The sequence below is a fragment of the Mus caroli genome, unplaced genomic scaffold, assembly GCF_978045245.1.
Source record: "Mus caroli unplaced genomic scaffold, Mus_caroli_1 scaffold_14, whole genome shotgun sequence".
NCBI classification, from domain to species: domain Eukaryota; kingdom Metazoa; phylum Chordata; class Mammalia; order Rodentia; family Muridae; genus Mus; species Mus caroli.
The window spans coordinates 102733561-102746969 of NW_028227269.1; the positions used below are offsets into that span (position 1 = coordinate 102733561).

Below are 13409 nucleotides of genomic sequence, written 5' to 3' on the forward strand. Positions count from 1 at the left end.
TAAAACTGTACATACTCATAATTTAATAATTTGACTATGAATTATTGAAGTTGATAAAGTCTCAAACTTACCTTCATAATTTCACGATAGGGGTGGTCTAGAATCGCAAGATGACACTCATCAAACACCAGAAGGTTAATGTCTGACAGTGATAGGTAACCATTTTTCAAAACATTCAAGGCGACATAGCAAGTCATAATGAGAACCTAAAATAAAACTGACATCAGTACACAAAGGCCATTAACCTGCCTGGCTGTACCTCTAGGAGAGAGACCACACGAGTCTGTGTATGGAAGCAAGGCCTAGGAAATTCATGGATCAAAATTAAAGCCAAAACATTCACATATGTACATCAAACATACAAACATTGGGACCAAAATATAAATGATGAAAGTTGTGGGGAAGACTGAGAGAAAGTCCTTATAAAGGCAGAGCGTGTCCTTATAAGTTACTAAATTGACCTGAGGTGTCCTCAGCCATACCTTGGCAGATGAGACCTGTCAACCTTGTCAAATCACAAAAGAATTCACAAGTTTTTAATTTTTTTCCCCATTGAGCTGACAGGGTTTTCTGAAAGAAAACTTTGTATAGTCTTTGCTGTGGACAGGCTCTATCTATGTGGATTCATTTCAGTATGTAGGCCACGGAAGGTCAGTTACAATGCAGCCCTCAACCGCTCTGGATCTCCTAGCACTACACACAAAAGCCCTTAGCACATGCTAGCTACATGTAAACATGAAGGCAGAGGGAGCCTCCTCATAGACCAGAGGCTTCAACCAGGACACTTTTCCGACTTTCAACATATGTAGCTCAGAAGTTCATTTCCTTCAAGTTCAAAGTAAGCCACAGGCATTTGTACTTTTCTAGCAGGTAAACAATGGCAGCTCTCTCTTTCCTACCCACTAAATAGCACACTTCAGTAATTTACCTCATCTCAGATGAACCTTCAGAAACAGAGAGTGCAGAGGATGGGAAGGTGAGGGTCTTAAACCTCCTCAGCTAGCTAAGGCTGAGGGCTATTAAATCAAGGATTTGTCGCATCCGCACGGGGAAAGGTCTCTGCAGGTCTCACCTGGTGCTTGGTAAACTCCTGGCTCCATCTCTCCTTTGTCCAAGACGCAATTACTTCTAGGTCTGAGTACTCTCCAACCTTGAGATCCGAGTGAGTTCTCACGGCTGACACTTGTTGAGCAGCCTGGTTTGCTGATCACAAAGACAAGATGTGAATATGAACATTGTGCCAAATCGGCTCCTGAGCACTTAAAAAAATTATCAGTTGTTGTTATACCTAGCCACCATTTTTTTAAATAGCTAATTTAAAAATCATAGTTCCAAGATTACCTTTCAAAGGCCACCAATGAGCCCATCCCCGTCCTCTTCCATCACTTCCGGGACAACCACATGCCCTTCACAGCTGACTTCCAACCTAAGCTCTATCTAAGTCCTTGCCTGGCAGGCTGGATGGGCAGCGAGTCTACACCTGCTCTCCTGCTCCTTAAGGAAAGCAAGTCAATCCACCAACAAGTACTATTCAAACCACAGTCGGCTTAGACTGTCTTTAAAGACAGAAAGGGAGGTCAGCCGGGCTCACAGGCTCTGCTTTCAGTCTGCAGTCCCCACACATAAACCCAACAGCCTTTAAGAAGCATGGAACGTTCTAAAACCGCCTCAGCAAAAATCACCCACCTCTAGTCAACCAGCTTTCAGCCTACGTTATGAAGCTAAAACATCAAGAATGGAAGGAATTTTAACAACTTAGCCATCTCCCCAGAAGTCCTCATCTAAGAGAAACACAGAGTCTGAACAATTGAGAGGAATGCTCCTGAGAAATAAAATGGTATTTTGGCTAGCAGGACTTCAGTAAGCACACTATTTGTCAAACTCGTTTTACTTTCAATAATTTAATACCCACAGAGATAATCTTTTTAACTATGAAGGCTCATCCAATTTTCTCCTCACATGTGGGAAATGATGTTTAATTACCAGAGTTGACGAGGAACACGGTCCTTTTTGCGTGCGGGTTGAGGTCGCCCCTGATCTGATGGGCCAGCTCTTTGGTGAGCAGGACCGCGATGAACGTCTTCCCTGAGCCAGTGTTCAAGCACACAATTGTGTTATGGTCCAGAGCTGCTTCCAGCAGCTCAACCTGAAACATGGGAAAAGATCACATACTTCTTACCCAGGCACCACACTTAAGAATTGGCTTGCTTTAAATAGAGAAATGTCCCCGTTTTCTAAAATCTTCTGCAGACAACTTTGCAAAAAGACAACCACTATCTTCACATTTACTCAAGAGTAACAGGGGAATAAAATGGCTGCCACACAGCTGTGCTGCTGGAAACAAACATTGAAACGGCACCAGCCATGTCATTGAATAATTATTTCTGCACAGGCTACTTCCCTAAAATGGCACGTATGACTGAACCCTACACGAGGTATGCTTCTCCCCGCTCAGGACTGAACATCTAACAATCTCCATCCCAACCCAGCTTATGAGGACTGGTACACCCAAATGGATATAAAGGAACAGTGTGGATTTCAAAGAGGGTGGGATAAGGAACTAAGAAACAGAACCAACACAACAAATCAATTACCCAGCAGATGTTAGAACAGAGAAGAACAATTAAGAATAAAAGTGTTTTGAATAAGAAAATTAATCAGAAGAGGCGGGCTTGAAGGGGTAAATGAGTTTTATAAGTGTGTCAACTCTATACTGATTTTTCCATTTGTGTGAAAAATGCTCCAGTATTAGTGGTCTCATTAGTACCTGGTATTTTCTTGGCGTATAAATGTTATCATGAATTGCTTCTTGTTGCCATGGCAGTCCAAAGAAAGGACCCATTGGTGAGGAAGCAGGGGTCATGAGCTGCAGGCCTGCCATGCTGAGGGGCTGCAAAGCAGGGCTTTTCATTCATCCAGTGTTTCTTTCATTGCATTTTGTTCTAGCACAGCTTACTACAAAAGGGAAAAAGAATACCATTACATAACCATGCAGGGTTAAAACAAAAGGAAGCACAGGAACAAGAGAGACATCACACTACCGCTCCCTCAAGTCTTTTCAGGTTCTTCCTATGGCTGCTTTGGTTTCTCTTGAGATCTAAGAGGATGGTTTTAAAAGTCAAGCAGTCTATACCCACCCAAGCAATCCTACAGCTAGAAGCTTATCTAAAGAATGAACCAGACAACTGCACAAATACATAAACACATTAACTTGCATTGTTACAGGAAAATACAAATATATACATACACACACACATACTCTTAAGTTCTCTAATGTTATGTTGACAAAATGAGCCAACGTACAGACAGGCATTAAAGATGCAAACACTTGAGCTGGCTATATCACTTTATTAAAGGGCTGGGAACAGACATACACATTTACAATCACACCCACCCCAATAAACTAAACCCATGATATTCCTTACATGGAAAACTGTCCATGTCATCTAAGCACCCTCCCATATTCAGATACTCTCTTCAGAAGTAATTTTCACTATGTAAGTTGGAAAAATAGAAATCTTTTAAAACCTTTCTGTGTGTATGCATGCATGTGTAGGCCAGTGTGTGCAAGTGTGGGGCCAGAAGTCAGCAGTGATGTTCTCGTCCAGCTCTCTCACTCTGTGAGGCAGGAACTTTCCCTGGAACTGAGCTCAGCATCAGTAACACTGGGGCTGCATAGCACTGCCCTGAGTTCTCACCAGAGCGGCTGGAACTACTTGCAGGACACCCTGAGGCAAGTCTTACTCACAGAAGAAGCGGGTCAGGGATACTTACCTGAAGTCTCAGCAGCTCCCTCTTCTACCTCCCACCCTCTGTTAAGAGTCCTGCTCTAATTACACACGGCCTCAGGAGCTCTCAAGTGGAAGGTTAACAGAGCAGGGATTCCATCTATGCATCTATAGGAAGCTGCCATCCATTTGGGGGCAAGAATTTCCAATGGTATGGCTGCTACCCAATGGTTTGTGGTCACGCACTCTCCTGTGAGTGGCCTCTCACTGATGCTCTGTAAGTGAGCCCCATAAACTGATTGGTTTCCCCCAACCTGGACTTTAGTGAGTTGTCATTTGGTTTGTCAGTGGAGCAACAGAATGAAGGGACAGGAATCTCAAAACATTTGACACAGTCTGCAAGATCATAATAACTGGCCAGCCACCAAGACCACAGGTTCTGTCCATCTCTACCAGCAAGCACCACAAACACACACACACACACACACCACATCCTTCCTACCCCAGTGCTGGGAGTACAGATAGTCACCACAGTGCCTAGCTTTTACACAGATGGAAGTACAGATGACCCCACAGTGCCCAGCCTTTACACTGATGCTTGGGATCAGGAAAGCAGGTCCTCATGGTCCCACTGCAAGCACTGCATGGCTGTTCATCCCCAGCCCAATCTTTCTAAAATCTCAACCAGAAAAGAAGGCTTGGATGTCAAGAGTCTTCGTGGAAGCCTATCAGCAGCTCCCCTCAATGAGCAGAATTCATTGCTGCATTGGAACTGTCACCCTTATTGTGCTTTGTGGCATTCACTACCATTACTCTGTGACACTGGAAGAGAATTCGATCTATAGAGTTTCCTGAAAATCAAACACTTTACTTTCCAGTCTTTTGCATACCGAGGTACAACACTGCACTCCTGCTTCAGAAATCAAGAAGGCATAATTCAGTTCTGTATGCCTTGCATGCCTCCTTCCTTTGAAAAAGGCAGTAAGAATGATAATAAAGGCTTGACTCACAGCTCGCAGCACAGAGCACTGAGGACCTCAGCAAGACTGCTTGTCCACACACCAACCGACATTATCATCCTTACTGCCCTTCTCAAAGGAAGGAGGCGTGCGAGGGGAAAAGCACTTTTGCAGACGCTATCAGGCAGTTTCGCTACTACTGCTGCTACGGCTGCTACTACTGGCTGGCTTTTACAAAGGTGCTTGGGATCAAAGAAACCATATTCTTCATGGGAAATAACTCAGTTTCTGTTGGAAAGTCTAAAAGCTATATCCTTCACCCCACATCTGACACCCACAGTGCCAAATTCCACAGCACAGAGGACTCAAGCATTTTTACAGAACTGTCAAGTGTCAAGTTCACTTAGTTTTTAAAGATCAAGAGGCCACCCTGAAGGTCCACCATCTAAGGCAGCCGTTTCCTGAGCGTCCTGGCTTGCCACCACTCTGTGCTGTCACGTCATATCCATAGACGCTCTGTTTGGGAACCCTTGACCTTAAGCCTGGCCCCTGACTTTCCACACAGCACACATGCTCGCTCATCTGGAGTCATCAGGGCATGCTGGGAGGTTTCAACTAAGACTAAATCCTAGGGATGGAAATCTAAAATGGAGGAGAAAAGATAGCAACAAAGACAACAGCCAACATGTGCACTTCCAAACATTATGCACATAAGATCAGCAGCTCCCTCCTGTCTATAACCCTCCTGCTTCTTTTTTTCTCAAACAGACAACCATAGTAATAATGATTAATCTAGAAAATGATCTACAAAGGAAATTAAGTATGCTCCAATTTTTAAAAGAGAAGGAAATTATACTTCAAAACTCAGTATCACAAAATACAAAGCAAACTATGAAAACGTGCTACAGCACAATAGACTGTAAGAGGCCTGGCAACAACGCACAGTAACTGATCTCAGGAGAGACCTCAGCCTGACATTTTTTCACAATAAAACTAGCTATCCTAAGGAGTGTGATGTGAAGCATACACGCTGGACTGTTACAGCTCAGCTGATCAGCACATCCATTGGTACACAGCTCCCAAATTCAGGTGTGAGGGGAATGTTAACAAGCCACACTTAGCAGATTCAATTACAGCCTATCCAACATTATCAACTGTAGCCCACTGGCTATTCCATCTCTAGGATGTATTCCCCATAACTGAAATCTTGTACCAGTCAGTCCGCTTCCCTCACATCTCCCACACTCACACCTGTCACCTGTGCTCTTGCGCTGTCGGAAGAGCTCTGATTGCCAGATCCACAGACAGAGAAGACTGTGCAGTGTTGGTTGTTCTAAGCCTGCCTTGCTGCACTTAGCGTAATGGGCTCCATGGATAGTTAGGTTATCACAACGTCAGCATTTCCTTCTTTACTGTAATCAAATATTCATGTGTGTGTGTGTGTGTATGTGTGTGTGTGTGTGTCTGCCCACTCTTTTGCTGACAGACACTTAGGCTGCTTCCATATTTTGGCCCCTGTGACTATGCTACAATAAGTGTACAAATGTAGATCTCTATCTGCACTTAAGAATTTCTTAATGCTAATCACATTAATAAATAAAGGCATTACAAAAAAATTAATGAAATCTTTTATACTGCAGATAAAAGGTGTTAAAGATTCCCTGAGGGTGTACCTTCACCACATGCACATCAGAGGCTAGCTATGTTCTTAGGAAGTACTCACTGAAGCATCTGTGGACAAAGGATCATGACTCTGGAATCAGTCTCAAGCAGTTCCTAAGCAGAAGCTACACGGAGACAGACAAGTTAATAAAAAAAAGCAAGTGAGGCTAAATGTGTAAAGCATATATTTGTTATCCCAGTCTAACTCGTGCAATATCAGTCCTTCATTTTCTGAATATCCCTCGTGTGCGTGTGTCGTGTGTATGTATGTATGTATTCCCCCCATCTGCTGGCAAACAGGCACAGGTACAGCTTTAGTAGTGTGACTGTTGTGAACAATGATGCAATGAACATCCAAGTAACGTTAAAGTTTTATCATTCGGAGATCTAATTTCATTCACAAAGGACAGTAATGGATCCTTTTTAAAATTTATATTGTAATATAATATAAATAAGTACTTTGTTTCTTTTAGGAACAACAGGTAACTCTATGACTATCACTCAGTATCCACTCTGCACTCTTTCCCAAATAAGAGCATGACCTAACCCTGTGTATTCTTCAGCAGAGTAAATCTGCTTGCCAAAGCTGCCAAGGCTTTGTTTCAGACTTTCTACTATCTGCCGGTCACCTAGCCCTCACCCCATGGCACACGCCTCTCTTTGGGCAAGGAACTGATTCATGATAATCCAATGACAAAAGATTGGGGCCTTTCAGTCACTGGCTGAAAAGCAATTCTTCCCCTATGAACACACTTCAAGAAATGCCAGCCCCATCTGCTGCTGAAGTCATTTGACAGCCATGAAAAAGATGTACTTTCAAGAGTAACAATAAGAAACTTGGTCCCTGGTAACATCAATGAGCAGCTCAATCAATCAACCTCAAAGCTCAGCCTAACATCCTTGCCAAACACATAAGCCAACAAATTCCCTTACCGTCCAAGTCAGTGTGAGGTATGCAACTCTGAACAAATGGCACTATAAATCACCGTTATTGCTTCTATAAAAGATCTAAAGGGGGGGTAGGAATAAAAGGAGGGATGAAAGAAGGAAAAAGGGACAGTCAGGGACAGACCTGAAAGAAAGCCATCAGACTAGAAACGTGAGGTCGTCCCAGGGAGGCCCTCCAGCCAGGCAGACCACAAGCTAGGCACATTCAGGAGTCCAACATGGCTCATGCAAGAGACAGGGATGACCTCCATCTAGAAGCTTCCGTGACTTCTGAAGTTTAGACATTCTCTCCTTATTTGTTCTTATGAGTATTTTTGAAACTTTTAGTAAATCTTCTTGAAATTACTAATATTCATAAACTATTTTTCTAGAACTTTAAAAAATTCTTAGCTTTGAAATACCCCCTCTTGCTTTAAAATGGTCAATTAGATTGTGTGACTTTGAGCCACGGTCCTGAATCACAGCTGGGACACAACGAACAAAGTATGCAGGTGTGCTCTGAATGGCACAAGCAGCTTCCCTCTGCTGTCATAACATAACCACTTTACACAGACTCTCCCTCTCTTGGTTCTTCCTGGAACACAAGCTCCCTCAAAACAAGATATGGGCTTCATTTCTCTGTATATATCAAATCTGCTGCTCCTAGCCACACAATAATACAGAACACAATCACGGGCAAGTCAGTATGTCTTTATTTGGTTTGGAAATGAATGTTGCCATCTCTAATGGTAGAAGATAAGATTTTACGAGGTGGAAGACAGCAATTGAACCCTTCCAACTATATTTTCCATAAGATCACAGTATTTAAATTAATTTTTATTCATTTTATACATGGTAAAACACTTTCTAGTCAGGAAAATCAAGCCCAATATTAACACATCAATAGGTAACCTAATCACGTAATAACAGGAAAACCTATAAAAGTTCTGCCAATTTTTACTTTCTTTGGCATGTGTCAGTTGATTTCATTTTAAACTTAGCCATAAGTGAAAGGCCCAGAACCCCTGATGCTATGTAACAGTTTGAGTCTTGTCAGTGAGCCATCATTAACTTCTTTGATAGAGCCAAAGGATTAACCCCCAAGTGATTCTTTTCAATTATGGGTTTTAATTTCTTATCAAATAATGTACACTGATGAAATTGGCAAAGCTGTTTGGCAGCTTCTGTGAGCTCCTTACTTAACAATACTGATGGAGACTGGGGTGTAACGCAGAGCACTTACCTAATGCAAAGCAAGACCTTGATTCAGGACCCAACACCACAAAAACAGCAACCAAACAGACATAAAGAATAACGTAATAACACACAAAACTAAGCCCTCGTCCTCTCCGCCGCTGAGAACCCAGATTTACCGTTTTAACGTCTGCGAGCGCTGTGCTGCTGCTGTCTGAACTGCATTCTGACATTGTGACAGCTCATTGGAAACTCACAGCACGCCCACGCTTCAGCTCTAAAATAAATGCACAAACAGTCAAGCATAAGACGCCTGTTAAGGGAATGCACACACCAGAGTCCCACTCAATGAGGAGCTAAGTAACAAGCCATTATTTTGTATCAACTTTTAAACAAAAGACATTTTAGGAGTTGGGGATATTTTAGGATGCCAAGTCTTCTTTTAAAACAAGGAACAGAGAATGAGAGACAACACAGGCAAGCCTGACCTACAGAAAGAGAAAGCTGCAGCCAAGCTCAAGGAAAGACTTCTAAAGAATACATACATGCGACTCTAACGTTTACGTTAAAGATCATGCGTTACAGGTTACAGAGAAGCAAAGAAGAAATCATGTGTTACTTCCTAGATTCACATGTATGAAAAGCAAACAAAAATCAGCAAGGAGATACTTAGCCAAGATACCCAAATAAACCGAGAGTTAAGCCTTTAGTGTATGCAGGAAATCCAACAGTAATTCCAATGTAACAAATGAAATTAAATACAAACGCCAAGGACTGTTAAACCTGTTCTACCCACTCTTTCACCAAACTGGTTTATAAGACAGCTCAAGACTAGAATTAACAATGCTAGTGTTGGGAAAAAATAAATATGGGATACCTTTCCTAAATGATTATTATGATTCAAAAACGAAAGAAAGCCAGCTGTAGGGAGCACACATAAGGAGCTGACAGGAAAAGCTGAGTGTGCTCAACCCTGATCTTAACAGCGCTAACGCCGGACAGGCTTGGGGTCAGCTCGCTGCACCTATACTGCGAACACACAGCAAGGACAGGCCAGTGCGCAGCTGGCTCTTGGCACTCATTTACACCCAAGCCTTTCAAGCAGTCATGGGCAGGTAACTGCATTTGTACAGTTTAGCTGGCTGCTAATAAATCAGACTGAGACAACATAACACTACTTTAATAGGTACATATTTACCTCGAAATGCTGACTCTAAGTTCTTTCAGAGTTTCCAAGTCTGTATTTATGCATACCCTAGGTAACCTAAAAGCAATCAGAGAGAGGATTTTAGAAGACACAACTCATTTTTTTAACAACAACAACAAAAAAACAATGTTAAGAAATTGACTTCACAAATTAGCTACTTAATAATCTTTTTATATTTAACATCAGAATAAAATCCTTCATAAAATTATCTACTAAAAGACAAGGATACAGTCCATGACTGAAAGAACTACCTGTTAAAATTAGCATTTCACTCTAATACAACTGTGAAAACGAAGCAAGTCCAGTCAGACAGGAGGGAAAGCGCTTGGCAGAGCACGCCAGATTTCCCCCCCCTGACCTGCCTGTAAGCCTGCTGACCACCACACTCTTCAGCACCGCGTGCTTCTCGCCTCCCAGCTTGTCTGTCTGTCTCTTAAGGCTACCTCATCCTTCACCAGATTTTATTTTTCCAAGACAGGGCTTCTCTGTGTAACCCTGGCTGTTCTGTAACTCACTATGTGCACTGGGCTGGTGTCTGCCTCTGAGTGTTAGAATTAAAGGCGTGCACTACTGTAACCCGGCTATTCACTAGATTTTCATCACATTTTATATGCCACCCAGTAAGATGCAGAGACCATGCCCGCCAGCATGAGCTGTAGGAACACGTACCATGAACAAAGCTGTGTGAAGCAAACTTCTGAGAGCTTGTGAGAAAACTCCATGTAAACAAGATAAGTCTTATAATCTCTGTTACTCCATAACACAGGTTGTTCTTAGAATGTGTTTTCATGCCCCTCTTAGGTGTAGCAAATAGGAGTGAGTTCACTTTAGAGTGTTTAAAACAACTGGCTATTGTTATTTGTTTACATGCCTCTATGGGGAAAAAAGCCATGTCTTTGCCACGTGTGGCTTGTCCTTGTGACTGAGCACCTTACTCATATGACTGATCCTTCTTAACCCTTAGAGTATGAACTGTCTGATGCTCTGAATAAGGCTGGCTATTGCATGAGACATGGTCTACCTCATTTATCAGCTTCACCCTCCCAGGTACTACTGCCTCTAGAGCAGTAAACAGCACTAGTCTGTTTCATGCCTGCCTGTTTCTAGCAATGCTCTAACCAAAAGTCAAGTCAACCAGTATAGGATTATCTAGTTATCTAGTTACACTACTAGGCAATCTTTATACAGGTAGAAAGTCCATCTGACAAGTATAGAATAGTGACTTATGTTGGTAATAAACATTAATAAGTCTTTATCTAATTTTAATTGATACTACAAATCTACAAAACTCTGTCTTGTAGGTCTCTTTAAGATTGTCAGGGTGGGTGTAGATATGTAAACCACACCCCACTTCTCAGGGCGGGCCTGGGATGAAGTCTTTCTGCAGGGAGGAATGTCTGCGGACAGGCAGAAGCTTCTCGGTTACGCCCTGCGGGACAGGACGCCAGGAAGCTCATGAGCATGGACAACTCCTCTGGGCCTGCTTTACTGTGGCCATGTCTCTTTTCCTATTGTCTTGGTCTGAGATGTTAGGGATGTTGCTTCATGAACATGAAGAAGGGCTTGGGACTTTGACCCTTCGTGATTGATGGCTACAAATCTCTCTGGGAGTTTGAGGTGACTTGACAAGCTGCAAATGATACTAGGTTGTAATATAAACAAGAAGCTCCCATTAGCACCCAACTACAGAAGTAAGGCTGTATCCTTTGGGGTGCAAAGAGAGACAGCCCTTGCAGTCCAAAGCTTGCAGCAACTATGACTTCCTGGTATGACCTTTCAAAGCACATTAAAAGAATCCCAGAGACTCTGCCACTACTAACTTTACAGAAGTCCTTCCTACTCATCCTACTCCTGAGCTACTCAGGTGCAACTTCCGTAAAGCCCCAGTAAGCAAGAGGGGAGACTCAGTATGAACGAACGGTACAGCATTAACAGGCAGTCAAACTTGTTAGCACTGAAAAGTTCCCAATGACAGAAGTGCTATGGGAGATCGGAACACAGACAGCAAGCAAATCTAGACAACCTAACACCAGCCAGGGCGTCCAAGTGACCACTTGAGATGATCACTTGGCACAGGGTGCAAACAATTACAGGTTTTGTAAACTGATCTGTTGAAATCAGAAGAAACCCCTTCTCCTTTGTTTTTTTGTTTTTTTTTTCCAGAATTCCCTTCTCCTTCTGCAGCGTGTAGAAAGTCGAGCCTCCAGTGCACTAACTACAGAAGGTTTCCTTCAGAGTCCAAGCACTATCTCTGAACTATTACAAGGAAGGAAACAATTAGCTTCCAGGAGGAGATAGGCCTAATATGTCATCTGATTCCTATTTATGAACCTGTCCTGTAATCATCAAGCCAGAACACTAGAAAGTTTACTTTGAGGACAGAAATGGAATGGACTACAAACCACTATGAAAACTAAAGAAAAAGAAAAAGCTTTCAACATAAAGCTGACAACTGCTGAGAAAAGCCCAACGTCTGTGGCCAGCAACGGGCAGCTGGGATCCCTGCTGACTGCAGGACCCAGAACAGATAATCATCTGTGTGGTATGCCAGACATAAGATGTATGGCAAGAGGCCAGAGTCTCGTTAATGGTAGCACGGATCAGTGTATACATTCTTTTCTTCCTTTCTATTGGTCACAGAGGTCCTGTTTTGTAGTACGGGCTTTCAGCTCCAACACAAGTTTCTCCACAAAAGAATCTGTAGTTTCCCAACTGCCCTGTTATAAACGGTTTGCTCCATCCAGTCACCACTGTCCCTGGCCTGCTCACATTCAGAGCTATCTTAGCTTATCTGCTCATATCAATTCTTAGAACCTCCTTGCTTCTACTTTCTGGGTTTGGATTCATAGACACTATTTAAGTGTGTAAAGATCATATCCCTGTTGTCTTCAGAATGGTCCTCGATGCATATCAGCCTAGTTTAATGTTATTCAAAACTGAAATTGTTTCCTTTTTCTTCTACTTCTATGCCGAGAATGTCTGTGCTGGAAGACTTAAGTTATATTTCTCCAACATGGCTTTAAAATGTTTTAAACACAGCCCAATCCTCAAGCAACACTGATGCCAAATAGCAAATTCCATTTCTTGGAACTTAAGTACTCAAGAAACTCTAAAACATGTTCCTCAACTGCACAGAGAGAAGAAGTTTAAAAATAAAGATGGAACAAAGTAGGCCAACACTTGCTACATTAAAAAGGAACCCCCCCCCAAAAAAAAGGAACCCACACATCCAATGGTCGGCATTGGTTAAAACTCCTCCGAAATCCCTTCCTCTCTAAATTCGTCAAGACAATGTCTCAGCTGGCCTTGAGGAGCCTCTTCAGAGCAGGCAGTCTGAATGTGAGTGACTTGGAAAGCAGTCTTTCTTTTCTTTATATCTTTATCGTGTAAGGGACACATCAGGTAGGCCAAGGCGTACACATATCAAGCATCCACTACCCTCTAAAACCGTTTCCTGGCCCTCAAAAACAGGAACCTGTATTAGGAGGAAATGAGATCTTCTTTAAGATGTATTTATTTTACCATATGAGTACACTGTAGCTGTCTTCAGACACACCAGAAGAGGACATTGAATCCCATTACAGATGGTTGTGAGCTACCACATGGTTTCTAGGAATTGAACTCAGGACCTCTGGAAGAGCAGTCAGTCTTAACCACTAAGGCATCTCTCCAGAATGAAAATGAAATCTTAAACTTAGTAAAGCAGACACAGAAACTATACTTCTTAAATGT

At 42.5% G+C, this 13409-nt stretch overlaps 1 protein-coding gene across 3 annotated transcripts in view; it reads right to left on the reverse strand.

Moving 5' to 3' along the window:
* The window catches only part of Dicer1 (dicer 1, ribonuclease III), a 64778-nt gene that overhangs the window by 41572 nt on the left and 9797 nt on the right, over positions 1-13409 (reverse strand). Inside the window, exons 2-8 of one of the 3 annotated variants that reach the window (XM_021178580.3) lie at positions 9669-9734; positions 8650-8747; positions 6411-6474; positions 2768-2955; positions 1984-2146; positions 1073-1203; positions 72-206 (exon numbers count right to left, since the gene is read on the reverse strand). In XM_021178580.3, coding sequence (XP_021034239.1) covers positions 72-206; positions 1073-1203; positions 1984-2146; positions 2768-2911 — 573 coding nt within the window. In that variant the 5' untranslated portion in view covers positions 2912-2955; positions 6411-6474; positions 8650-8747; positions 9669-9734. Of the gene's footprint in view, positions 1-71; positions 207-1072; positions 1204-1983; positions 2147-2767; positions 2956-6410; positions 6475-8649; positions 8748-9668; positions 9735-13409 lie in introns of those variants that run through there. The other 2 variants (XM_021178579.3, XM_085830643.1) reach the window with 2 other exon arrangements.